Raw genomic sequence first — 27640 nt, 5'->3', positions numbered from 1 at the left:
AAAAGCTCACCAAAGAGCGGCAGAAGGAAATGCCCATAGTGTAGTATGGTAGGTTACGATCCAAAATATTAAAAAAAGAGACCTCAGCGCCCAGGACCTCCTTCCCCACACACTTAACCACGTGAGATGCTGCTGTGCATAGGTATAAAACCAAAAAAATTTTTTTCAACTAAAAACAGCACAAAACACACCAGAAAGCAATCTATAAAATACCCAACTTTAAGCAATTTTAATGCAAATTATTACAATTTATATAGAAGTGTCAAAAAACAAAATATTTTTTGTGGCACATACAAAAAACAAAACAAGTCCAGTGACATATCCAAAAAAACGTCCCGTGATAAAAAACAAGCTTATATTTTCATAAATTTCTTCAGTGCCAATAGTAGTCCTTCCACCATCCACCAGTGCAAAACCAACATGAACCGCACTCACCAGATGTTTGGTGAGTAGAACGCCTTTCAGGATTATTAAGGGCTCCTGGACCCCCTTTTTTATAGATATTGCCTCCTCTAGAACATAGAAAACCTCCTCCGATTCCTCCCCTCACCGACTCCACCAAAATTCAGGAAGAAAAAAACCAAATAGCGTGATACCGACTTTCAATCCCAATAACCTTTAAACCAGACCACTCACATTTATAAGGATAATAACCAGCATTTTATTGTTGTAATAACGATTTTCCATAGATCTTCCAGTAAGACCCCACAGCCAGGCAAGCCAGCAGGATGACAGACCTCAGAAGCAGCTTCCTCCTCTAGGCAAGATGGCCCCTGGAACGCACCGCTCAGCGTGCGTTCCACTTCACCGGAAATGACGTCGGACGCCGGGACAGCCAGCCGGAAATACACCAACGCGTTTCACCCCACCCACAGGTCGTTCTCAAGATCTTTTTTTGTTTTTTGTATGTGCCACAAAAAATATTTTGTTTTTTGACACATATATAAATTGTAATAATTTGCATTAACATTGCTTATACAATCCAAAATGTATTAAGCGTATAGGTAGATAAAAGTTAATGTAAACATACATGCAGCAAATCCTTAATGCAGATACAAAAACAAGCAGCCTAAAACGGCTATGAGAACTGACCAGCTGGTGTAAGTATGATGGCCGCCGGACCTCCGTGATCCTGCAGCGTAACGTCAGGGCGTGCAGACTTCCTCCAAGATGCTTTTCGTACAAAGAGTACGTCCTCAGTTGGGGCATATCTTATAATTTTAGCACTACACAATTTTTATACTTATTGAACTTTTTGATTTGGATCCCTTTATTGGTGTGATCTTTAAAATTATGGATAGTCTTGAAGTACCCCATTTTAGAATGGGGTGCCTCAAGACTATCCATAATTTAAGAAGGGCGGCCCATAATAAAACGTGAAAAACAATTCTAACAGTTTTATATACCACAGCAACATCCCAAGATTAGAGGTGATTTATTCTTGCAAAGCAAATACACTTTTGCACACTGGTACTGACTAGTATTCCAATGTTTCTCTTCTCCCTCAGTTTTTCTCCATCACTGAGCTAATGTGACCCCAGCACTGATGGAGAGGGGCGGGGGAGGGTCAAACTAGGGTGCTGTGCAGGCAGATGACATCCTTCTTATCAACTGATGATGTCATTGGTTGTCAGGACACCAGCGGCTAGAAGGTTGTAATGGTGCACAATGAAAACCTGTGGCTTTGTGTAACTAAAAGGCAGGCTTGTTCCACCTGCTGGCTTGTATACAAGTTTTGGGCAATTTGTAGATATTTTGCCAAGACACCCCTGAAGAAACCTCAAGACACCCCAGGGTGCCTGGGTACCCTGGTTGAGAAAGGCTGATCTAGATCTTGATTTAAAGGGGCAGCAAACCTTTTGTTTAGCATTCTACAGAAAACTACAAGAGAGTAAATGTCTGGTCTCTTACCAAGAGTGATGAAAGCATGAGCGCGGACCAGCGGTGGCATTCTGGAGCCTCTGAACTGGGAAAGAGGTTGCGAGGACGGCTGGGACTGAGTCTGCAGCTGAGACTGACTCTGTGAATGAGGGACGTCTTCATTCTCCGAACCAACAGAACCTAAATAAATGCAGACATGTTTTGTGAAGGACTATAACATACCTTTTGAGGGTCATATTCAGCATAATCCAATAAGTCTTACCCTGTTGCTCTGGCAATGAGGCCAATATGGACTGAACCAACATCAAGACCCGTTTCTCCACGCGAGCCGGACACAACTGGGCGGCATCTCCCAGGGTGAAGATATATCGGACCTGGGCAGAGAAAGAAAGGTTAAGATCAGTAAGATACAAGTGAAGCGCTCCACACTACAAACATAAAATTGAGACAAAATGCAAAAAAAAAATAAGTCCTAACTAAAGTCCCAAATGCCACATGTGAAATAGGAAGTGATTAAGTAGAAGTCCCATACACAGTCCAATTTAAATCTTTAAGCAATCTTGATCTGGCAGTTGTCCCATGGGTGGCATTTGGGACTTTATTTAAGGATTTATTACTATTTGCATTTTTTACCTTTGCGGTCTCAGATCTACTTTTATGTTTGTACTGTGCAGAGCTCCACTTTTATCTGATTGATTGTTTCTTATGTGTATATTGATTGCTTGTATAGGTGGTAGCAGCTCTACTTATCACGCTAAGGTCTGATATATTTTTTGTATCTTGTGATATTTAATAGCACAGTGATTGGTAGCAGCTCTCCTTATCACTCTATGGTGTGATATATTTGCTGTCTTTTGTGATATTTAATAGCGGATGTTTTATTATTTATTTTAAAGAAAGGTTATGAACCAGACGAGTATGGGACAGAATTTTACAGAAAACTTGTATCAAACCAGGGCAATTCATACTAATAAACAGAAATCTGCAACCTTCAGTGAAAACCACAATAAACCTCTTTAGATGCCAAGTTTCACTACCTTAAATAACACGTACAATTTTCCTTTAAATGTTCAGCTTGAATTTGCCCCCTCTTCTCCTTATTTATCAAACTATCGATAGATAACATAAATAAAAGTGCAGCGCTAAGTAATAAATCTGAAAATTGTCCACTGTAAGTCCAGTTCATATAAACGTGCCAGGTGACAAATAGAAGTCCACAATGGTGATCCGTGAGGAAGTAGCAGAAATGCGCACTCACCAGAAGGCGGATATACATAAGCAGTATATATCAAAGGCCCATGGATCCTCGGTCAAGAAGAAACAGGTCTGGTCAGCGTGGATTGGCCTTTCCTTTCCTTAAGGGTGCAGAGCAAAAATTCTTCCTCCTCTTAGGTGGATGCTTGGATTCCTAATAAGGACTCTGCAAAGAGGTACTCTGGAGAGTCACCACTCCATCTATGAAGTGTCACAATTACTGGTGTCCCATCTGTGGGATCCGCTCTTCTGGACTCTTGTTGGATGAATTGGACTTCCCTTCCTGGGTCCGTTACCCGTGGACAATCAGCTGACAGCCTCTATTCTGCCTTCAGGAGCACCATCTGTCAAATCAGATCACAACACGCTGACCAGACCTGTTTCTTCTTGACCGAGGATCCATGGGCTTTTGATATATACTGCTTATGTATATCCGCCTTCTGGTGAGTGTGCATTTCTGCTACTTCCTCACGGATCACCATTGTGGATCTCTATTTGTCACCTGGCACGTTTATATGAACTGGACTTACAGTGGACAATTTTCAGATTTATTACTTAGCGCTGCACTTTTATTTATATTATTCTGTATAAGTATTTATTGGTTAGTGTGCCTAGCTGCTTTCTAGGATCAGCGCTCACTTTTTTTCATTTTCTATCGATAGATAACATTCTGATTGGCGGACCATCACATCAAAAGGACCAATAGGGAGGCACCTTTTAGTTGTACTTCATTCATTACTTACAGTATTCCCTTTATCCAGCAGACCACTCAACACTGTTCTCTTCTGCTCAAAGCTCCAGATTGTGAGCAATTCATCAGCGTCATCACAGACAATGCAGGGCTATTAACCCTGCATTGTACATGGAGGCAGGATGTGACCGCAATTTACAGCTGCAGTGGTGCCGGAGTGGCCGCAGAAACTGAAGGAGCCAGCCGAAGCCAGGACTAAGAAGTATTACATATTATCCATGCACCCCCTAGACTAAACAAGCATTTACCAGTGCTGGGGCTCCACTGAAAGGGTAGATTTTGTCTAATTTTCAGAGTTCAGCTTTAATCCTATTGTGTAAAAGGCGATTTTTCATAAATCTGTAGCACAACAATCTGAACCTATTAGAGGGTGTAAAATTGAGCTCTGTTTGGGCAATATTACACTTCATGTCCAAGTTGCATTGATCATTTTTATCCAATATTACAGAGGGTATTAGAGAGTGGAGGTAGAAGCATATCTCTGGTATAAAACCTGTAATATCAGGTTCAAAAAAGTCCTCCTGTCTTGTTAAGCAGTAATACTCACCATTGACTCATGATCAAACTGCTGGGTATCTGACATCACAATAGAGGAGATGTATTCTTCGCAAACTGAAACCAGATCGCCAAACACTTCATTCAGTAGCTTCTACAATATCCGTATCAAGTTTTAGAAAAAAAAAAAAAAAAGAAAAAAAATTAAACAAAGTTAAACATATAAGGGGCCAGAGAGGAAATCACAAATAAGACCGCAGGCAAGTTAAAGCGGAGCTCCACCTAAAAGGGGAAGTTCCGCTTTAAGCCTTTGTCCCCCACTACCCATTAAGGATTGGCACCTTTGGGGAGCGGGTACCCGAATTTGACAACTACCGGCTCCCATCTCGCCTAGGCAATCGGAAGTTGTCTTCCCCCCTCCCACCCCGTAGTCTTCTGGGACACATGACAGGTCCCAGAAAATTACGGGGCCATTCACAAAGTGTAGCGCTTCTCACACATGCGCATTGGGCACCCGGCTGTGAAGCCACAAGCTGTCACAGCCGGGTGCCCACACTGAAGATGCCGGCGCCAGGGAGAGAAGACAGCCAGTGAAACCAGCCATGGTGAAGACACAGCTGGACCGAGGGACAGAGAAGTGGCTGTATTTTAGAAGTCAGCAGCTACAGTTTTTGTAGCTGCTGACCTTTTATTTTTTTAGGTGGAACTCCGCTTCAAAAAAAGAAAGTCAGACTGCAGGAAAGCTACAGAAGATAGACATTGAGCACCTCCCAAATACTAGGAGACATCAGTTACCTGGGCAGATTCAATAGAATCAAACTGTGCATAGCAGAGTTTCTGCAAGGACTCAATTGCCGGACTGATTATCTCTGGTGGCGTTTTAAACTCCTTCAACCAGGACTTAACATGGTCTGAAAAACAAAAAGACAAAAAACGTAGTAAACTCTGCAACAGACAATTCAGCCTTTTCTTATCATTAATGCTGAGGAACCAACTCGCCACCATAATGCCTTGCAATTCAGCAGCCATCAGAAGCAGCAAACATAGTAGAATTGCCTACGAATTACTGTGTAGTGAGTCCTCATCTATGAACAAACTAAAAGGTGATTTAACAAAAGCAGACAAGGGCGCACTCTCATCGTGCATTACCGTGGTATACGTATTTATTGTGTAAAAAAATGGATATATACTCACAAACCAAAAAGGAAATTAAAAGCAGGATACGTAGTTTGCAATAACAGTGAATGCAATACTGTGCCCTTAATAGGGATAAGTTGACACGTTTCGGGAGACAAACCCCCTTCCTCAGAGCTGAAAAGTATGCCTGCTGGTCCCAAGCATTTTTTTTTTTTTTTTTTTACACAATAAATATGTGGTGTATCACAGCAATGCACGATCAGAGTGCGCCCTTGTTTGCTTTTGTTTACCAGCGTCCAGATTTCCCGATCTTTGAAGGGCAGCACCTCTTTGTTTGGCATTCTGAATATCCTTTGGTCTGCATGAGGACTTGAGTGCTGGTTTCATTTTGTTTGTAAAAGGTGATTTAACCCTTTTGCTGCCAAAGCCGGTTTTTCATAGTTTTTAAAAAAAAATCATTTAGGCCTGCCGATTGCATAAACCCCCAAAACATATATTTTCAGTTGTGCTGCAGTGCTCATGTGCTAACAGGGAGCGTGCTGATAGAAGGAGAGAGCAGAATGATGCTCAATAGTCTCAACAGCCTGCTGCTTCTCCTGTAACTATCAAGTCAAAGGCTGGGGAAAGGACAAGTCCTGTATGTGATCACAGCAAAATCAGGTCTCCAACTGCCAGAAAGGGCTGTGCTGTGTGGCAAGGCGGTGTAAATCTTAGAACTGGATCAGAGAAATATTAAAAGCTTTTGTCAGGTAAAACAGCTCCCTTATATGTGTCTCATCTGTGTATATAACGGTTTGCCTGGAGTTCAGCTGTAACTGTGCTGATAAAGTACATGAACCTTGGATTTCCCACTCTCATCATTCAAATGCCTACAGCATAGCGAAGATATCAGAGAATCAAACGACAGGCCACATTAATAGAATTTGCCCCTCGATGTCTGGAACAGTCATGCTCACCAATCAGCTGTGTTCTTGTGTCTGCAGACAGGTGCTTCGCAATGTGACCGATTACACAAAGAATATGGGCAGTGGTACTGGTGGAACCTGTGTTGTTCTGCCTAAAAGAGAAAGCCACAACCATTCACAATGTAGTCTTCAAACATCTTTAACACTTTTACAGAATTGAATGCCAAGCTGACCACTCACCTGCTGATGTCCTCCCAAGTGTTCAGGATCTTTGTATAATCCAACTTTGGTGCAGATATGGCAACTTTAGCAAGCACCATCCAGGCTGGGGCAGCATGTTCTGTATCCGTGTGGGAGATCAAGTTGTTGATTAAAGTGGAAGAAAATTTATCTTGCTTGGCCCATAAGTGAAATGCTTTTGTCAGATAACGACTGTAAAAAAAATAAATAAAAAAAAAAAAGTATAAATAAAGTTATAGTCAAAAGTGTTACAATATTTACTCCTCCATAGGTGGAAAAGTCAGCACCCAAGATAAATTCAGATAGTGGTCTTCCTTTATTGAATTACATGTACTACAGCTGTAAAAAAAAAAAAGAAAAAAAAACACCCAACGCGTTTCGGCCGATAGGCGTTAAGTCGTGGCTGTTCATTGCAGCTGTACTACATGTAATTCAATAAGGGAAGACTGCCAATTGAATTTATTCTGTGTGCCAACTTTTCGCCCCCTGGATTATGCTTCTTTTGTGGGTCACAGGAGTACACTTATTTGTGCTCTGCTGTGAGCCAGAATCAGCTGACCGTGGGCTATTGCCTGCTGTTGGGCGACGTCAAATCCGCTCCAGGCACTGGAAGGATCCCAACAATAACGTTGGGATTCACCCAGATGAGTTTTCAGTAGGTGGGTCAGCCTCTCAGCGCGCTGCTGAGAGCCTGAACCAGCTGCTCATGCCCCTTCGCCAGCCCAGTGCTCCAATGAGCACTGGAGGGGCAGAGCAGAGAGCAGTGACTGACAGTCACCACTCTCACCTCTGAGCGAAGAACTGAGCGATCAGCAGTCACGTGATTACTAACTTATAGGGCTTAGAGCTGGCAGGGGACAGCTGCAGGAGGAAGGAGAGTATAGATTTTTTTTGTATTCCCATACTTCTCCTTTATGTATATCAATTCCTGGTTTCTTAAAGTGTGAGGACTGCTAATAAGCAAAACATGTCATAAAGCAGATCTTTAGAATAATTTGTGGTCTATGGCCAGTCTGAATTGAAGATCAATGGGATTTAAATCGGACCACTCGCTTATCATTATCATGCCTGGAGCATCATAGCAGTATGAGATCAGCCAAAGCACTGCTGCTGCTGCTGGCTTAGCCTCATGGGATTTGGAGTTCATTTAAGTGATGTCACTACTGTGCTGCTCACGGTTTTTGCTGGAGGAAGCTGTACCTGAGGACGTACAGTACATGGATCTCCCTGCTTCTCCATCTATGTTGTGGATCTGTGATTTCTGAACCTGTCCTGCAGTTCCTTAATCATTTCTCCACCATTCAGACAAGTAGATCTGACATGAGCATGCAAAGCTAGGGGGAATGCTTACAGGCAACACCGCTGACTAATCATATGCCCTCTGCTTGCACAGGGCTTAGCTTCCACAGTAAAGATCCCTTTTAAACACCAGGACAATTTTAACATTAGCTTAATCAAAAATTGAACAAAAGATTGATTACTGAAAGCCAAATACTGCCTAATCAATACAATTTTCCACTGTAATAGGTCACACTGGTCTGGATTGAAAAATCAATTTTTGGCTTTCAAAGACAAAGTTGCATCTTTTCGAATCTCTAGTACATGCAAATCACAATACGGAATATGAACAAAAACCAAAGAATAGCTACTATGCATGCGGCTAGCCAACAGGATTGAACTGCAGAGAGCTCCAGGGGAGTAGGAAAGGCAGAATTGTGGGACGCCAACTGTTTATCGTAGGTTAGAATGATGAATATAGATTTTCCGTCTCCTCACCCGAGATCCTGGCACTCTGTAGTGAGCAGCTGCAGCAGATCCCAGGTGAGTTTCTGCTTCTCATCACTGTCCTTATAGTGTTTGTAATGGCGAATGTTCTGAAGAATAAGCTGGTCCAAGCACTCCAGTGTCTTCTCCTGTACAGTGGTCTCTGTGTCCAGCACCACCGGCACCAATCCGGTTAAACAAGCCTTCTGTACCAGAACATTATTTGGCTGAGCCTGAAAGGAGACACACAGCAAGAGTCGTTTTACCTGATGTCTTTGTGGAATCTGAAGAGATGGAAAAAGCAGAACTACACAAGAGTCATAACAAATAAAAATTACATTGATTGGCCTTGAACTTGATCCCCCACTATTGAGAGTCAGAAGGCCTCAGACATCCCTAAATGGTTTGGGGCTGATTCTATTGCTTGGATGTGGCAAAAGCCTTCTTTTGATTAGGCTTTAGTATGACCGGGGCCAAAGACTGCATAATTTCATCTGAAAGCGGCATAAAACACACAAACCTCATGAACTCTTAACACTAATAAAACTCCAAATGTGTTCTTGTTCCCCATTTACTTCCATTGTAATTGCAACTAGGAGTACAGCCACGGCCCTGGCAAAGTCTGACCAGTCAAGGCTGCAATCTAGCCAAGTTTTTGTTCAACTAGCAAATGGCTGTTATTAAAGTGTTACTAAACCCACAACAGTAAAATCAGTCTGTATATGCAGTAAAGTATGCTTGTTATACTCACTGTGGAACCTAAGGGGTTAATCCTCTGCATTGTGTAAAAAGGCCATTTGATCCTTTCTTCTCTGTTCCTCCCCTTTTTCAAGCGACCACCTCTTATCTCCAGACTGAACCGTAGGCATGCACATGCTTAGTTTTGGTGTTTATTGCTAGAGAGGTTTATTTTTTTTCTTGAGTGCATGTGTTCAGCACATGGCCAATTAGCACTATCCATACAAAGGGCAGGGGATTTCCATCCTTCTAGAGCAGAAAGAAAACTCCTCCTACAAGCTTTAGCTAGTGGTGGGCTGGACACTGATAGAAGGCACAAGACTGCTATATACTGCTGATGAGAAAAGGTATTTAGCAGTTTATATTTACTAAAATAATTGCATTTCCATGTTCTGTGCACTGTGGGAGACCAGATATAGTGAACGCAGGGCCCGGGGAGACCAGATATAGTGGACGCAGGGCCCGGGGAGACCAGATATAGTGGACGCAGGGCCCGGGGAGACCAGATATAGTGGACGCAGGGCCCGGGGAGACCAGATATAGTGGACGCAGGGCCCGGGGAGACCAGATATAGTGGACGCAGGGCCCGGGGAGACCAGATATAGTGGACGCAGGGCCCGGGGAGACCAGATATAGTGGACGCAGGGCCCGGGGAGACCAGATATAGTGGACGCAGGGCCCGGGGAGACCAGATATAGTGGACGCAGGGCCCGGGGAGACCAGATATAGTGGACGCAGGGCCCGGGGAGACCAGATATAGTGGACGCAGGGCCCGGGGAGACCAAGATATAGTGGACGCAGGGTTCGGGGAGACCAAGATATAGTGGACGCAGGGTCCGGGGAGACCAAGATATAGTGGACGCAGGGTCCGGGGAGACCCAGATATAGTGGACGCAGGGTCCGGGGAGACCAGATATAGTGGACGCAGGGTCCGGGGAGACCAGATATAGTGGACGCAGGGTCCAGGGTTTAGTAATACTTTAACATGGAAAGCAACCTTTATCAGATATTATCTTCCAGTGGCACCGTGTGACAAAGCTATTCTAAAAAGATTTGCAACAGCATGTACTACTAAGAGGCTGCTTTAAATAGACTAAATGGGCAAGGTGACTTTCACCCCTCATCCCCAAACAACTTAATAATCGCCTTTCCGGCACTTTCCCTCCATTGCAACTGGAAAATGCACAATGTCAGAATATAGAGGGAATGCTGGCATCACCCTCTCCATCATATGACAGTGCCAGGGCCTAACAATTGACCACTAGAACCAAGCAATGCATTAGGGCTTTGCATGCTCATGTCAGACCTACTTGTCAGACTGGTGGAGGTTACATGCTCCCCTATACTCTGAAGACCCTGGTATTTTGCACCAATTGCAATGGGAGGAGGGTGCAGCATGGGAACCACTGGGGAGGCAAATATTATTAGGTCACGAGGGCAGCTTTACACAGACATGGTCTCTTTGTCCTGAATGGGCAAAATAATGGTGTCTCTGTTAAGAAAGCAAAACTAGCCATTACCTGCAGAAGTTCTGTCAGACAGGTGAGTGATTGTTTTCGCACAGATACAGCGGGATCTCTGCACCGGTCCTGTAGTGTAGTGAGCTCCTCAGCACTGCATGGGATCAGATTATATTTCAGTATACTAACCAAGACCTGGAGAGACAAAAGAACAGCTATATTACAACACGGGCTAAAACTGCTTGCATGTCAAGTATTCTTGGCCATCCTCTTTTCTCATTAATAAGTCCACAATATTATGCAGAGGGTGTCCAGAAACTCATCCACTGTATACATTATCTTTAGTCGCTGAGAAAATTTTTTGGCGCTATATAAATACTATATAATAGTCTATTTGACTCACTGAAAACACTAGGAGGAAACAGACCAGATATCCCCCTTCTGTGGTAACAGATTAAAAGTGGACCCATCATTAATATTCAAGCGTCGCATTAATCAGCAGAGGAATTACAGCACTAACAGATAAAATGTGAGTAAAATTCAAAAAGGAATAGAAGGCTCGAGCCAATATAGGGTTAGTTCACCTTTTCAGGAAAAAAACCAAAAAAAAAAACCAAAAAAAAAACAAACCACATGAATTCCCTACACCCCCCCCCCCCCCCCCTACCCAACTGCACTCGCCTCTATGGGTGATAGTTTCCCCATTCATGTAGGCTGGTGCAGCGGTCTTGGGTTTGAAGACCGTGCTGTTCTTCCTCTCTCCCTAGGGACACCAGGACGGATCAGAGGAGTTCAGATAGGTCAGTGCCGTCACACACCATGAAACTGTACCACCCATGGAGGAAAGTGCAGTTGGGAATGGGAGTAAAGGGGCAGTGGTTGGTGTAGGCCGATAGGTCACCTTTTCATTTTTTTTCTCAAAAACGAACAATTTAAAACTATACATTTTGGGTGGCCTGGTCTTCAAATTTCAGTGAAAATGGGGAAAAGGAAACAAGGTTTTCCAATTTACCTGGAGAGCAGATTTCCTGACATTTGTCTTCTCATCACCAGCTCTTGATCTGAGAGTTGCTAATATCTCGCTTCCTGTAAAAAGACAAAAGTAGTGTAAATCCTGTATAATAATAATAAAGCAGAAGCAAGTAAAAACAGAACTAAAATCTGGCCACACATGGGTCAACATTTGTCCGGTTCAGCAGGTATTGGCCAAATTTCAAGCCACATATGACCATTCCCGTTCATGAGAGTTCAATAAGTCGACTTCCCATGAATCGTATTGTTGGAAACGTTTGCTTCGATCAGCGCGTACAGCCAATTACATAGCTGCAACACTGACCAGTGTATTCTGACGGTGGGGGGAGTCCCAATGTCATACCACAATGGCACCATGGGGAGGATTCCCGCATCCACTTCGAGTGTGTGGATGGGGGATCGGTTCAGTATTTTTCCTTAAGCCAGCTGGCTGAAGAAGAAAAACCGAACCATGTATGGCCCGCTTAAGCCTTCTATATCAAAATACACATCTATAGTGAATTCCGAACAAACAAAAGCAGTAAAATAAATAAAAACAGCCAACAACTCACCATCAGCTCCCAGCTGGTCACTAGCCTCTAATACTTCAATGGTCCGCAAGACACATGTTTTTCGGGTATGGTTAGAGGCTAGAAAAAAGGATCAACAAATAATTAACCAGTGGACACATGGAAGGTTTTACCCCCCTTCATGACCGCAGCATTTTTTGCTATTCAGCACTGTGCTATTTTCACTGGCAATTGCTCGGTCATGCAACACTGAACGCAAATAAAATATATATAATTGTTTTTTACATAAATAGAGCTTTCGTTTGGTTGTGTTTGATCACCACTGGGATTTTTATTTTTTGCTCTATATACAAGAAAAAATTAACATTTTTTGGGGGGGAAAAATTTGTCTTAGTTTACGGTTTTAAAAATTTGTAAACAAATAATTCATAAATGTAGTTTGCTACATGTCTTTAGTAAAATAACCCTTTGCAAAAGAGTCAGTCTCTCTCATATATATATATTATTTATTATTGTACAGTATTTATAAAGCGTCTATAGTTCGCTCAGCGCTGTACATTACAAAGGGGGACAGAACATGTGACAGAACAACAATACAATGCAAAACATGAGGGGATCGAGGGCCCTGCTCTTTGGAGCTTACAATCTAGGAGATTTTATATATATATATATATATATATATATATATATATATATATATATATATATATAAATAACCACCCACAAATGTTCCTTTTTTAGAAGGTAGACAGACCGGGGTATTTAGTAGGAGGCATGGCTAATTTTTTTGAAGTTGTAATTTTTTTTTTTTTCACAATTTTCTAGGAAATGAATAAAAAAATGTTCACAATTTTTCTTTTACATACGATCACTAGTGCTGTACAGTGTCATCATATGACTGGTGTGGTGGTGATCAGGGATACTGACTGGTCACAGTGGCTGAGTACCAAGCACTGTGATCCATTGTGTCCACTGGAGCGTGCCAGTGCACCTAAACATACAGTTACGCTGCAGTGCCTGGGGAAACTGTCTGCCAGCAGTAGATTTACTGTTGGTGGGCGGCAAGTGGTATAAAAAAAGAAAACAAAACAAAAAAACTAAATTTCAGGAACAATGGTTTGACAATCACAAAACATTACAATTCTGAAAAAAAATTTAATTTCTCACCCTCTGTACCATTCACTAGACTCCATTGGTCATTGGTTCGAGACATTGCCCGGCAACTACCTGCAAAGGAGAAAGCACTGTGAAATGTCTACACCTAACAACCAAACCAAAATTAATGGGACTTTAAATATACCTCCGGTGACCACAGTGTGAAATTAAGTTCATCATATAAAACAAATTATTAAAATAGGATTCATAAGTTAAAAACTCTGATGTAACACAATAGACAATGTATAAAAGTACTATTACAAAAAGATTAAAAAAAAAAAAAAAAAAGGTCAATCTTTAAACCTCCCAGTTTGAGTTAGGTGTGTCACAAGATTCCATGCTAGATGTGGCTGTTAATATAGGTGAGCTTGAAATCTAATTATTTCAGTTTATATATCTTTTATACATGATATATACAGTATATTATATTTCTAGGTCCTATGCGAGTTGTCCCAATATGGTGGTTATTTTGTGGTTACACAAATAGTGTCCTCCTTTCTCCCCTTTTCTAGGCAATTCCTTGGTGCGGAAATGCATGGGATTCTCTTCCATGGACCGGTAGGCGCATTCTACTGATGACAGTCATCCTAATCACCTGGTTGTTTTTTGTCCCAGATAAATTTGAGGGTAGGATTTGTTACATGGTGTGTATGTGGTACACATATGGGGTAAATATAGGGAGATATGTATTTTGTGTCTTTTTTCTTCATATAATTACTGATTTTCTTTATTTTGTAGAAGTTTCTTATGATCACATATGTATGTTTTTATGCGTAAAAAAATCCTTGTTGGTACTGAGGAAGCAGTGAATCCACGTGTAGACCTTCCAAGGGTGTACATCACGATTGTGACTACTCTTTATGCAATAGTACTTTTATACATTGTCTATTGTGTACATCAGACTTTTTAAACTCAATAAGTGAAGTCTTGCGAGCTACTATGGTGCCAAAATAAATATTTTACCAAATAATTAATATGAAGGTATAGTATAGTGGATCACCCACACATCACACATACCCATACTAAATGTGCCAAAACAAATCAAATATAAATATAATAGTGTCGCGCTCCACTGACAAATGAAAAAAATTGTTGCTAAAAAATAACAATATTCCAATAATTAAGTGTCCATATACAAATATCACTATTCCAAAATTAATTATCCATATATAATCCGTGAAAAAACTTTTTGCAATAACGTGGACAAAATTATTTGTGTTCAATTCACCACTATTGTATAGTAATGACAACCTCGCGTGTACCTTCACCAGTTGCGCTCTCACCTGATAAATATGACCAAACCGTTAAGTGTGGTCATAAATAGCTTGTGTCCTTTTTGTTTGAAGATTGCTAATCCCATCCAGTTTAGGTCCAAAGTCAGGGATTCCCTCACTTACTTAAGCCTTTTCCTCCATTGGTGTATATGCCATAAAGAGTAATGAAAAACATAGTGCCTTCTTTTTTTAAACCATTTATTAAACAAAGTATTGCACTCACATGTAAAAGCTAATAAAATCGCTTTAAACTATGATCCACAGTGTTTGCTAGCTTTCAAATCTGTATACTTGATGTGTGGATGCCTGTCTCCTCAAGCGTCATGACGTCAGAACCCCTCCCCTACACGTTGCACCACCAGGTCACGTGGCTTCATCAGGGGTAAACGATTCATCATTCATCACCATGTGACCTGGTGGCGCAACTCGTAGAGGAGGGGCTCTGACGTCACGACGCTTGAGGAGAAAGACAGGCAGCCACACAGCAAGTTTACAGTTTTGAAAGCTAGCAAACACTGTGGATCATATTTTAAAGCAATTTTATTACCATTTACATGCGAGTGCAATACTTTGCTTAATAAATGGTTTAAAAGAAGATAAGGCACTGTTTTTCATTACGCTTTATGGCATATACACCAATGGAGAAAGAGTCTTAAGGAAGTGAAGGAATCCCTAACTTTGGACTTAAACTGGATGGGATTGGCAATCTTCAAACAAAAAGGACACAAGCTATTTATGACCTCACTTAACAGTTTGGTCATATTTAGCAGGTGAGAGCGCAACTGGTGAAGGTGCACGCAAGGTTGTCAATATTACGCAATAGTGGTGAATTGAACACAAATAATTTTGCCCACATTATTGGAAAGAGTTTTTTCACGGATTATATATGGACACTTCATTTTGGAATAGTGATATTGTATACGGACACTTAATTATTGGAATATTGTTAATGTTTTTAAACAACAATTTTTTCATTTTTCACCATTATATTTATGTTAGACTTTTTAAACATATTAGGAATACAATTTATTTTATAATTCTTATGTTTTTTTTTTTATTAACAGCTCACTCAGTTTTATCAAAATGCACACACCATTGACTAAACTGAACAGGCAGAAGCAGTATAATAGATAAAAAAAACAGCCAATAGCTCACCATCAGTCCCTTGCTGGTCACTGGCCTCAGATACTTCAGAGGGCCGCATGACACCGATAGTTTTTCGGGTATGACTAGAAGCTGCAGAGGAGAAAAAAAAAAAAAAAAAAAAAAAAAAAAAAAAAAAAAAAAAAAAAAACTTACAAATTTGTCAAAAACAAATCTCGACAGTCACAAAAGAACATTACATATTTCTTCATTTATCCGCTTCTGTACCAATCACTAGCCTCTCTATGGTAATACGGTCCTCCATATTTCCAAGGAAGAACATGCCAAACCATGTAATCAAGCATATCAACATAGATGACAGCTAAAACTCGAGACCTAATATTTCCCCGGAACATCCTTCTGTAATGCCTCATCTGTATGATAAACACCTCAATAAACAAGGAGTGAACCACTTACCCATCTAGTAAATGAGCACATCTTGAGTGGTCGGTGTTTTAGTACACATTTAATTTATTAATGTTTAAATTATTAATTTACCTACACTGGCGGTCTCCCAGGATGGTGGAATTGGACACTCTGTAAACTCAAATTGGATGTGGAGTATATACTCCATTTCTCAGCGCTGCAATGTATTCCTTTTACATCATCCTTTACCCCTACTAATAAGTTGTTTATTTCACCCCCCCCCCATTACAAAAAACTCTTCATACAGAAATCCTTCAGCTAGACTGGTCAGCAGTAAATTAGAGCTGAAGGACAAAATCCAAAGCTACAGAAAAAGATGATACATATCATGGCTGTGACTAAGGCTACACGCCGAAACGCGTAAGCCCTGTATTTTGTACCACATCTGGATTAATAAACTCATTCATTATGGAAGATCAAGCTGTTGGCTTCCTTTTATCTACATGTTTGCTCGGGTGCTTGGACAACACTACAAGCCAGTGCACCGACCACTCACCACCTTGGAGAATTACAACAGGTGTTTTCTACTATATTCAGGAAAAGGAAGATAACACCTGCGCAGAAATGCTAGTGTAAAGGAAGACTCCCGGAAATCGTTACCAATAAGTCTAACTCTGGATTTCCCAAATCTCCTTCCAAGACAGCGTGTGTGAGAACTTTCTAGATTAGGGAAGGTCATTAGCCTTGAGAATTCTCTGCCCAAAAGGAGGAAACTAGACAACAAATGATACAAGATCAACAGAAAAGTACAAAAAACTCTGGGACAATTCCCAGGATAACGGGTCACCCAAAGGAACCTTGGACAATCAAAACTAGTCCAAAAGAGAAGACCAGCTAGTGAACAACAGCCCAAGCCCTATGTTCCTAACCTTAAAGATTCAGGTAACCAAATGACCCTGGAGACTGGTAGAGAAACCCCAACGGTACCAACCTGAGATGTCCAACTGGCTGAAAAGTAGTACTAAATTCTCAGCTTTATTACAGATATGATCGAGGAGTGTTCACTCGAAATGTCAACAAAATTCTGTTCATTCCCAATTTACCTCCCCCCCGGACTACACATACAATTTCAAGTATTGTTGCACATATATGCCCAGTCATGTCATGGTTTCTATTCTTTTGGCAGCCTGCAAGCCAAGAAGACCCCAGTAAAATTTAATTTGGGGCCAGTGATCAGGGGAAAGGGTGAAAAGAGGAAAAGCAAAAAACAAAATATCAGAAAAAGCAGCAATGTCACTATGTGATGCAAAAACCTAATTATGTTCAGCATAAAATTTAAAAAATTAATAAAATTAGGTTTAATATCACTTGAAGGAGATAGTAGGATGAGCAAGATGCACCCATTCAAGGGTAGGCAAGGATGAGGGTATATTGCAGGACTGAGTGGTGGACATTATTAACCAGACTCAATACATTTTATTATAAATACACACACACACTTACAGCCTTGCAGGAGTTCTTGAACCCCTTCAGAAACAGCATTCTTCTCTAGGAACTGTGCCAGGCAGGAAAGGGCTTTGCTGCGAACAGTAGGTGCCTTGTCCGAACAGCGGCTGAAAATGATGGTCTGGATTAAGAACTTGTGCTGAAGAAATTTGAGGTCATCTTGAGGGAAGGCAGAGTCTGGGACCCTCTCTGGCAGCTCCAGCAGTGCCACTGCCGCATCAAGTGCAAACACCCTGTATGAGATCTAAGAAAACACAATTTTATTGAAGTACATTTGCAGTCAATATATATCTAATCGAGCGGCACAGTGGCTTAGTGGTTAGCACGTTTGCCATGCAGTAAATGGGTCATGGGTTCTATTCCCAACCATGGCGCCTCCTGCATGGAGTTTGCATGTTCTCCCTGTGCTTGCATGGGTTTCCTCTGGGTACTCCGGTTTCCTCGCACACACCAAAGACATGCTGGTAGGTTAATTGGCTCCTGTCTAAATTGTCCTAGTTTCATCCCTGGCCATGCGGGATCTACTTGGGGAAACACCTGGCAAGCTACCCTGTAAAATAATTGCTAAGAGAATTCATGGAAAAAGTCGCTTATGAGTGATGGTCCATGTAATCGCCAAGGGTTGGATACAACTGAATGGATAGACCGATACATATATCTAATCAGATGAGTTGGAACCTACAAGTGTCTTCAGCTTTTCCCGCAGAGTGCCTCAGATCCTCCTAAACCTGGTGTGCAGTTTTAAAGAAAAAATAGCGCATAAGAAAGGAATCAGTACTATTTCCTTCACACTTTAGCACCCTTTTGCCTTGCTAATGGCTTGAGGCCACCCTCATGATAGGTCAACAAGGGGCAAGACAAGGTTTCATCTTCTTGGCTTAAATAAAGATTATTTCATTATTATTATATAGGATTTATATCGCGCCAACAGTTTGCTCAGCGCTGTACAATATAACAGGAGACAATACAGCAACAGTACAAGAGGGTAAGGAGGGCCCTGCTCCTTGGAGCTTACAATCTAAGAGGGAGGGGCTAGTGGTACAAAAAGGTAGTAACTGTGGGGAATTGACTGGTAGGAGGAGTAGAAGATTCCATTATTAGCTGAGGGCAGGATAGGCTTCCCTGAAGAGAGGTTTTCAGAGATCGCCTAAAAGTGAGCAGAGTAGGCGATAGTCTGATAAATTGTGGTAGAGTATTCCAGAGGATGGGGGAAGCTCTGGAGGAGTCCTGGAGATGAGCATGGGAGAAGGAGACAAGGGAACAAGAGAGCAGGAGGTCGTGTGAGGACGGTTTGGGTGATATTTGGAGACAAGATTGGTGATGTAATTTGGAGTAGAGTTATAAATGGCTTTATATGTTATTGTTAGTGTTTTGAATTTTATCCGTTGGGCAATGGGAAGCCAGTGGAGGGATTGGCAGAGAGGGGTGGCAGATACAGAACAGTTAGTAAGGTGGAGGAGTCTATTTCATCAAGCAAAGTAGGATTTCTGGGCTCCCACAGTGCTTTGCAAAAAAGCTGGAGATATCTGCAAGAACCTGATGGTGATGATGAAGTAAATCCTGGTGCCTGTGCAGTTCTTGTGCACAATTGTCTGACACGGATATACCTCTGCCAACAGCCCATCCTTGTGATCTGCTTCAAAGTTACAATGCTGCAATCTGATCACTGGGGTATAGAAGACTGGGGAAATGCTTCCTGCAGCAGACTGATGGCATCATCTTGCCTTGAGAAAAAGGATAAAGATACTGGAGAGGTCAAGGAATGTTTTTTCAATGATAAAAAAGGGCAGTTTCGTGAACAAAAAAAAAAAAAAAAAAAAAAACAAATATTGTTGCTGTATATTGTGACTTGTCTGGAATTTATTCAAAGCTGCTGAAAAGTCCAGCTGAAGAAAACTAATTCCACCATAATGGACTACACCTCTATGTTTTGCTCTGTACCATCTTGGCATCTATAGAAGTACTTATGTCCAGTTGTTATTGTTTTGGTTTCCTCACTTCAAGAAAAATTTTAATTGGCCTTTTTTTACACTAAAGACTTTTCAGGACATTTTTTTAGGCTTCCGCGTCCAAAAGGGATGTCCTAAACCTAGAGATTCCTTCATGTGAAGCTGGAGAAATGGAAGTGAATTTTATATACGAAGAAGGAAGTCTAAACTCCAGCAATATAAAAAGTTATTAGCATTCAGCGAGGTAAAATTCATTCAGGTCCTGTCTCCATAGTGACAAGAGAAGTCAAGCTAAAAATGAATCCCTCATCACATACAGACAGGGAGAATAATTCAGACATATATATCATCATTAACGGATGTTATGGATAGTCTCTGCCACAAGTTACAATTTTTTTTCAAAATTAGAACTATGGCCTACCATTAATACAATGATATGTGCAGAGACATTTAATGTATGGATACATCTACAAGTAGTTTGCTTAGTTCTCCTAAAATTTTCACAAATGGCTGTTGACCCTGCCACTGTAGTCCATCTAATGTGAAGGAGTGGCAACGATGCTGCACTGCTGCTGAATTCAAAGCAGAGTTGCCACTCAGGTGTACAGTGGGATAGGATGATGTTGCAGGGATTGTGGCCATCAGCAGTGTGAATTCTGACCCACAAGTCTGTAGCTGGTCAACCAGCACCTAGGCACACAAGGGGAGATTTACTAAAATTGGTGCATAGCAGCCAATCAGCTTCCAACTTCAGCTTGTTTAAGCTTTGACAATAAAACCTGGAAGCCAATTACTTTCTAAGCAGAGCTGCACCAGATTTTGCACCGTGCAGTTTTAGTAAATAACCCCCACTTAGTCCTCTTCATGGCTTTCTAGATTGACAGTACTGTGGCTGGCATGTGAGAAACAAAAAGGAGGATTTGCTCCCCCCCCCCCCATAATTAGGTTTTTGCATCACATAGTGACTGTATTTGTGCCTCGTGCAGAATGTCCTACAAATGCCTTTAGTTGTACTTTGAAGCTCCATGCACACGGGGTGTTTTGAGAACGCTGGTAACGCTGGTTAGCTGTGTAAAGTCACGTTAAAAATGTGAGTTAAGCTTTTTATTTTAGCGTTTTGCCGCGTTTGTGGGGTTTTTTTTTAACCAAAAAACCATTTTTTGGGTCAAAAAAAGTCCAAAAATGCCAGTTTGCTGCGTTTTACCGTATTAGAGCATTTTTACAGTTAAAACACTCCTCTAGAAACCCACTAGTTCTGGGGGGTTTTTCCAGCCAAAAAACGTTGATTCCAGTCTGTGTGTGTATTGACACATAGGATAACATGCTGGGTTTACTGGCTGTACAAAAAAAAAAAAAAAAACCATCAAAAGCCAAAATAAGCTGCTGTAAAAATGTCCCGTGTGCATGAGGACTAGGTGCATTCAGACCAGTTGCTGTATTACAACACAGTGGCTAGTGTTCAGTGCGGCCCGGCTAGATCAGTACAGTGCTTTATTTACTGTATTTATTTTTAAAGTAAATTTATTGAAAATGACACAGATTCTGTGTTGAGTCAGTCCAACCACTCAAGGCTTAATCTCACAGTTATGTAACTCTCTTCTAAACTCCACCACAACTCAAGCTCCATCTGACTGCTCATATTGGGAACAGGACTTTGGAGCCTCGCAAGACCCAACGGATTGGACTAAGATGCAGGAGCCTCTTTTTCGCTCTTCGTAAAGTTTTAGCACTGGAAACTCATTCAAAAAAGGTCATTTCTCGGTGTTAGGACAACCCCGAGAAGAATTGCAAAATACCTCCCAGATCATCTTGTGCAGAAACAGGCGACATGAAGCATATATGGTGGACGTGACCCAAAGTTAAAGGCCTATGGTTTCTGGTCTATGCCATGGACAATACGCTACTTCACCTCCATACGCAAGGCCTGATAGGAAGCTAGGCTTCACAAACCAATTACAGGCGTAACAAAAAAGGAACGCACACTGGTGACCCACATTTTTATGGCCGCTAAGCAGACCATTGCACAAGCCTGAAAAGCACCCCTATTCTTACTCAATGAAGTGAAAAGTTGGGTACATGGAAACATGGAAAGCTTGTTAAATTGGAAACGAACGGCAATTCTCACGGACACACACGATACATTTTTGTAGATTTGGCAATCCTGGCTGGATCAGTTCCCACTAATGAGCCCATCTACATGGTTTGTAGAAACGGAGGTGCCTTCTGGGCTTGTTACAAAAGCTGCCCATGGGAGGGACCTTGCCCCCCCCCCCCCCTTCTTCCTCCCCTCTCATTTCTTACTAGCCATTTTTTTTTTTTTTTTTTTTTTTTTTTCTTTACTAGTGCATTCTCTGGCATAACCCACTACTGCTGAACTGAACCATTCCTTTTTTTCTTTTTCCTTTATTTTTTTGTATTTCTATTATTATGACCCCAGAGTACCACTTGTGTTTGAGTCTACTCTCACTTGTCACATGAGCTGGTCCTCTTGGAGACTTCACCAAGCTCTAACCTTGATTTTTAGCTCCCTATGTTATCACCAGGTTGGCCGAGTGTTTTTTCGGATCTCTTCTTGGCATAAGTTTATAACCGCCTAGCTCTTGCAATGCATTGTCACTGATTGTATATTTAATTCTGGATTTACTTTGTTATATACACTCAGTGGAACACATTTTTTGGGACTTTGTCCCAATCCCGTTTTCGGTTTATTCTAGGCCTATATGCTGGGCATGTGGATGGTCTGACTCATTGCCCGTTTATTGATTTCTGTTGTTTTCTGGTAAAATGTCTTTCAATTAAATTATTGTGAAAGAAATGACACAGAGATCTTAAAAGTTTAATTGGTGAGGCAGTGGATTGCCTCACACTGCAACGAAAAGCACTGCATGCAGTAATTTTCAGAACACGCCGCCCGCATACCACCAAAACGCAGTGGTGTGAACCAGGCACATAAGGAAACAAGATATTTCGCCTTTCACGCGGTGGGAATGTGCTGGAATAGCCAATCAATGCAGTCCCACCACATCTGGTGTGAATGTACCCTAAATGGCATTTATTACCCGTCTATCCCCTTTTCTTCACACAGGTCTTGGCTTGAAAATATGGAAAAGGAGTATATTTGCACATAAGGTGTGACTGCAGCTACTACAGTTAATACAGCATTTTCTTATGTTACCTTTGGGTTCCTGGAGTATTTGTAGAGCCAGTCTATGAATGACACGTATTCTGCGTTGGGAAGTTGATCCTGTAATTTCACCAGAGTTTGTGCTGCTGACAAGCGATAATCTGACTTATCAGGACACTGTTCAAAAATAAAACAGCTTGATGCATTGATGGTGTAGGAAAAGGTGGAATTATATTCTGTAATTTACAAAAGGCAGTTGAATAATAACTTTAAAGCCCAATTGGACTTTCATGTTAAATTGCTAACTACATTTCAGGTGCAATGAATAGCAAAAATCAGTACACCCACAAAAATATAATTATAAAACACCCTAGACGCACAAAAAGTCACTTTCTCCCCAGAAAGTCCAAAGTAAAAAAAAACCTTCTTAGTGTCTGAATTCTGAATAATATTTGAAGATTTCACATACTCCCAATTCATCCATCTCCATGGAATCACTCTTTCAATATCCACGTGTGCCTCAAAAAAACAAAAGCTACGTATAGGGCATTATCCCTATTGCATAAACATCAAATAAAACTCAAAATCCAAATCTCAGTGTATATTGTGTTCAAAATTTATATTAATCCACCCAGTGTCCACTTCCATGTGGCTGGATAAAATACTCTTACCCTAAATATACTTGTACATTACTTCAAGACGCATTCCATAGTAAAAATCTGCTCAAAAACTGATCCTTAGAATACATCCTTATCTTCGTAAAGAGTACCAGACTTAGGCTACGCTCACTCTAGCCTTGTTAGCAAGCGGCAGACAGGCGTTTGGGAAGTGTTTTTACCGTTTCCCAAACGCCTGGGAATATTCTGCACATTACAGCACATGGTGCTGTTCAAACGGGAGCGTTAGCGTCGCGGCAAAAACGGACGCCTCTGGTCGAGTCAGGAAGAGTTCAATCCTCCTATTCAAGTCTATGGTGCCGCTCTGCAAACGCCCAGCCGGTGTGGGGCGTTAACACCATTCAAACTTCATTATAGGCGTTTGTGGGGCGTTTTTAACGCTTGGCAACCGCCACTAAACCGCGCATGCGGTGTTTGCGGAGCGTTAAAAACGCCCCACAAACGCCAGACCAACACTTGTCAAACGCCATAGGGGCGTTTGGCAAGAGTTGGAAAAACAGTCAAGTATGAACGAGCCCTTAAATATCCACTAGCATAGATGATAAATGGCTCCTCTCGTTCAACACGGATCCAGCTTCCAATCTCACTAGGAAATCATATCATAGGTCAAAAAGAAAGACCATATAGTGTAGTATGTATTATAAATGGGTCTATTCATTAAAAAATGTGCTTACAAGTAGAACTCCTTAAAAACGCATATATCCTCAGTGTAGTAGTATTGTATCCATTCAGTAACAGCATTTGGTATACAGAACCTCTCTCAATATGGCCGCTCCGCTACTTCCGGTTTACGTCCACATCCGACGCCTCGTCCCTTGACGCGCTTCGTCACTTCCGATGTAGTTGAAGGATCAGTTTTTGAGCGGATTTTTACTATGGAATGAGTTTTGAAGTCACGTACAAGTATATTTAGGGTAAGAGTATTTTATCCAGCCACATGGAAGTAGACACTGGGTGGATTAATATAAATTTTTAACACAGTATACACTGAGATTTTAATTTGGAGTTTTATTTGATGTTTATGCAATAGGGATAATGCCTTATATGTAGCTTTTTTTTTTTTTTGAGGCACACATGGATATTGAAAGAGTGATTCCATGGAGATGGATCAATTGGGAGTATGAATTCTGAATAATATTTGAAGATTTCACAGGATGCGAAGGTTTTATTTTACATTTCAGGTTCATCAACACAAGAAGATGGGCAAAGTCTCACTGTTCATTTTCTTTAGAAAGCATAGCTGTGTTTTGATAAGAACAAAAGTCTATGCTATGGTAGAATGCAGTACAAAAAGACCTTCGCTCTCTGTGTGGAAGCAGTAGTCTCTCTGCAAAGGTCAGCCACCCCCTGCTAAGTCAGAGTTGGAGCTCTCCAATGAGGGAAAAATTGCTGAGCTATAGTTCTGACAAGGGGCGGACTGACAACTCATGGGGCCCCTGGCAATAGGGGATCATGGGGCCCCTGTGTCCTTGCCCAAACTCAAAAAAGCCTATGAAAAAGGTACCAGGGGCATCTCATGGGGCCCCCTACTGACCCCGAACCCTCGGGCAGTGCCCGAGTTTCCAAATGGTCAGTCCGCCCCTGGTTCTGACTCAGAGTCAGAAGCAGAAACCACTGCTTCCAACCTGCGCAAAAAGGTCTCTGTACAGCATGCTGGCAGGGGACAGGCTTTTTGACTTGAGCTGTAGCCAATTTCTAAGAAAAAAATGAACTGTAAGACTTTAAACACCTTTAGTAAAGCCCAACAGTGGGATGGCAGGGGAGCCCAGGGAATCAAATATAAAACGGAGAATAGGTAAGGTATAAAAAGAACTAATACTGTATGTAGAAAGTGACAGGTTTACTGCACCTCTCACTGGCTCTCTGACTGCCAGTCAACACTCGGCTAACTCGTAGTCCCAATACTATGCTGGAAAAACACAGGCAAGCTTGTTTGATAAAACAAGAGCCCTGAGCAGACTGCAATAAAGCCAGCCATAGATGGATCGAATCTCGGTCAGTCGGGTTTTTCCTCGAACAAACACTGCTGGTGGATATAGCCGTAAGCAGTGATCACTGAAGGAATACAACAGTGCAGCGGGAGAGATTGCCCCATCAACACAATGTGTTGATGCGAGAATCAAGCAAATTTCTTTCCTGCAACCCATAGTTGCAGGGGAAAAAAAAATAATAAATTCTATAATGTATGGGCTGCTTTCCTTACAGAATTGTTCTGTTATCTAACAAAATCCCATTGCTGTGGGTTATGCTCACTTTACACATTATTGTTGGTCTTTGCACTTAGTTGTAAAAACCCAAGTCAGGATTTACCTTGGCACAAATGTGTTGTAACAGAATCATTAGAACGGGGAGAGCCATTTCCTTCTGCTTGTCCACAAGAAAACTGTTAAAACAAAATTATATAGCAGTATTAGCAAGATTTAAGGAAAACTGTTTCAATGTGTATAAAATGTACAGGCAAGTCCTATAGTTTTTGGGAACAGGAAATCTTAAGTTCTCCAGACCTCTGCCACTGGTCACATGATCTCAGCAGAATCAGAGGATTGTTAAGACAGAACCGTCAATTGACCCGACCTTCCCGAACATCGCTCCGCATTCTGCTCCAGACAACATACGCACCAATCGGTTTAATGACCTGTACAGCTACGCTGAAGAACTGGAGAGCTCCTGGGATGACGTAAGTGAGTGTACATTACTTAAAGCAGGCTTGATGATTTATATTTGTGTTCCCTTAGAGACTATAGAACAAAAATAATTTAAAAGGGTAACTCCAATTTTGTGGAAAAAAACAGCCAATAAAAGAAAAAAAAAAATATAATATATAGCCAGATAATATACAATTGTTACAGAAGCCCTTTTGCAATATAAAAAAAAAAAAAAAAAAAAAAAAAAAAAAACACACACACACACACACACACACACCTTTCCTTTTCAATCTGCAGCTGCTGAAATTTTTTATAAAATACAATACGGCAACCTGGAGGCGTTTTGTACACCAGAAATGTCATTTCCTGTTTGTGTGAAGAACACTACAGTAATGCTGGCCATATATGATACAAATTTCCCTTTAGATTTACCAAAACCATATATAAAGGAGGTCAAACCCTAACACGTTCAATTTGTGTGCAATCAGCCAGGCCCTTGCAGTACATAGTTGAAGGTAAATCTAAAGGAAATTGAACACGAAAAATGGTATAATATATGGCCAGCTTTAGATACAAATCATGTTGTAAGCATCCTCTAACAAAATTGTTATTTTCGAGGAGATATACCCTGGGGGTTAACCGCTTCTAAAAGGGGCGCTGACACTGCAATTTCTCTCATCAGAACCCTAAAATTTCATCAGCTGCTTGTAACGAATTAGTCAATAACTCAGAATCAGTCTTGCACAAGACATGACCGAACAAAGAACTATTCCGTCAGAGCAGTAACAGGTAGGAAACTTGTGAAAGTTTGTTAAAATGTACATTAACCTCCCTAACGGTATTCCCGAGTGTAGCTCGGGGTAAAATGTCTATACCAAAAGCGGTAACCCCGAGCTACACTCGGGCTTACTATGCGGCGCTGCATAGGGAGTCCCTGCAGCACTTACCTTGTCCTTCGCTCCTGCGTTGTGTCCCCTGCAGCGTCCCCGGCCATCTCCTCCGGCTGATGCCGGCATCCGGCTCCTGTGTTCCGGTCCCTGTGACGTCGGGACGTACGGGCGGCGGCGGGAAATTTGAAAATTTAAAAAAAATTTCATATTTTACATGGTAAAACATTGCTGTTTCAACCCATTTCACATACATTTTGTCCCGAGTGCTTTGTCCTGTCCCCTGCCTGCATTTTGTCTGTTCTTTCTGCCTGGAAACTTAGAAAAGTCCATGGCGTCCAAAAAGTGTCCCTTTAGGTCAAAAGCGGGTTTAGATCAGCTAGGGAACAGCGATAGTAAATCAGAACCACTTGCAGAATTGAATGATAATGATTTGTGGGGGAAATTCGTCATCAGACACTGAAAACGATTCTGCGACTTTGCTCAGTCATGTGCGAACTTGGCGCTATAATTCAAATTTCAGTGTTTTTGGTTTGATTATATTATTGAATTAAATGTACGATTTAGAATCTTGTTCGGACTGATTTCAGTGAGTTATTCCTAAAAATTACAGCCTACAATAAAAAACTACATATTTCCATGCAAAATAATTGTACCGCTTTCAGCACCAAAAATATGAAATAATCATATTGCCAGGGAGGTTAAAGTATATGTAAACCCTCATCTTGTACAGCAACCCATTCTGTTT

The 27640-nt window shown here is 41.4% G+C and overlaps 1 protein-coding gene across 1 annotated transcript in view; it reads right to left on the bottom strand.

Moving 5' to 3' along the window:
* NCAPD3 (non-SMC condensin II complex subunit D3) overlaps positions 1–27640 on the bottom strand; it is a 63625-nt gene that overhangs the window by 18981 nt on the left and 17004 nt on the right. Inside the window, exons 9-23 of the mRNA XM_089655121.1 lie at positions 25671–25743; positions 22735–22860; positions 17608–17854; positions 15751–15831; positions 13334–13393; positions 12209–12286; positions 11638–11711; positions 10686–10820; positions 8440–8660; positions 6664–6855; positions 6475–6575; positions 5177–5292; positions 4434–4535; positions 2144–2255; positions 1912–2061 (exon numbers count right to left, since the gene is read on the bottom strand). Coding sequence (XP_089511247.1) covers positions 1912–2061; positions 2144–2255; positions 4434–4535; positions 5177–5292; positions 6475–6575; positions 6664–6855; positions 8440–8660; positions 10686–10820; positions 11638–11711; positions 12209–12286; positions 13334–13393; positions 15751–15831; positions 17608–17854; positions 22735–22860; positions 25671–25743 — 1868 coding nt within the window. The remainder of the gene's footprint in view (positions 1–1911; positions 2062–2143; positions 2256–4433; positions 4536–5176; positions 5293–6474; positions 6576–6663; positions 6856–8439; positions 8661–10685; positions 10821–11637; positions 11712–12208; positions 12287–13333; positions 13394–15750; positions 15832–17607; positions 17855–22734; positions 22861–25670; positions 25744–27640) is intronic.

This window comes from Staurois parvus, unplaced genomic scaffold, assembly GCF_062004578.1.
Source record: "Staurois parvus isolate SC_StPar_1 unplaced genomic scaffold, SC_StPar_1.0 ptg000820l, whole genome shotgun sequence".
Classification (NCBI taxonomy): domain Eukaryota; kingdom Metazoa; phylum Chordata; class Amphibia; order Anura; family Ranidae; genus Staurois; species Staurois parvus.
This window is presented reverse-complemented; position numbering and strand designations above follow the sequence as displayed.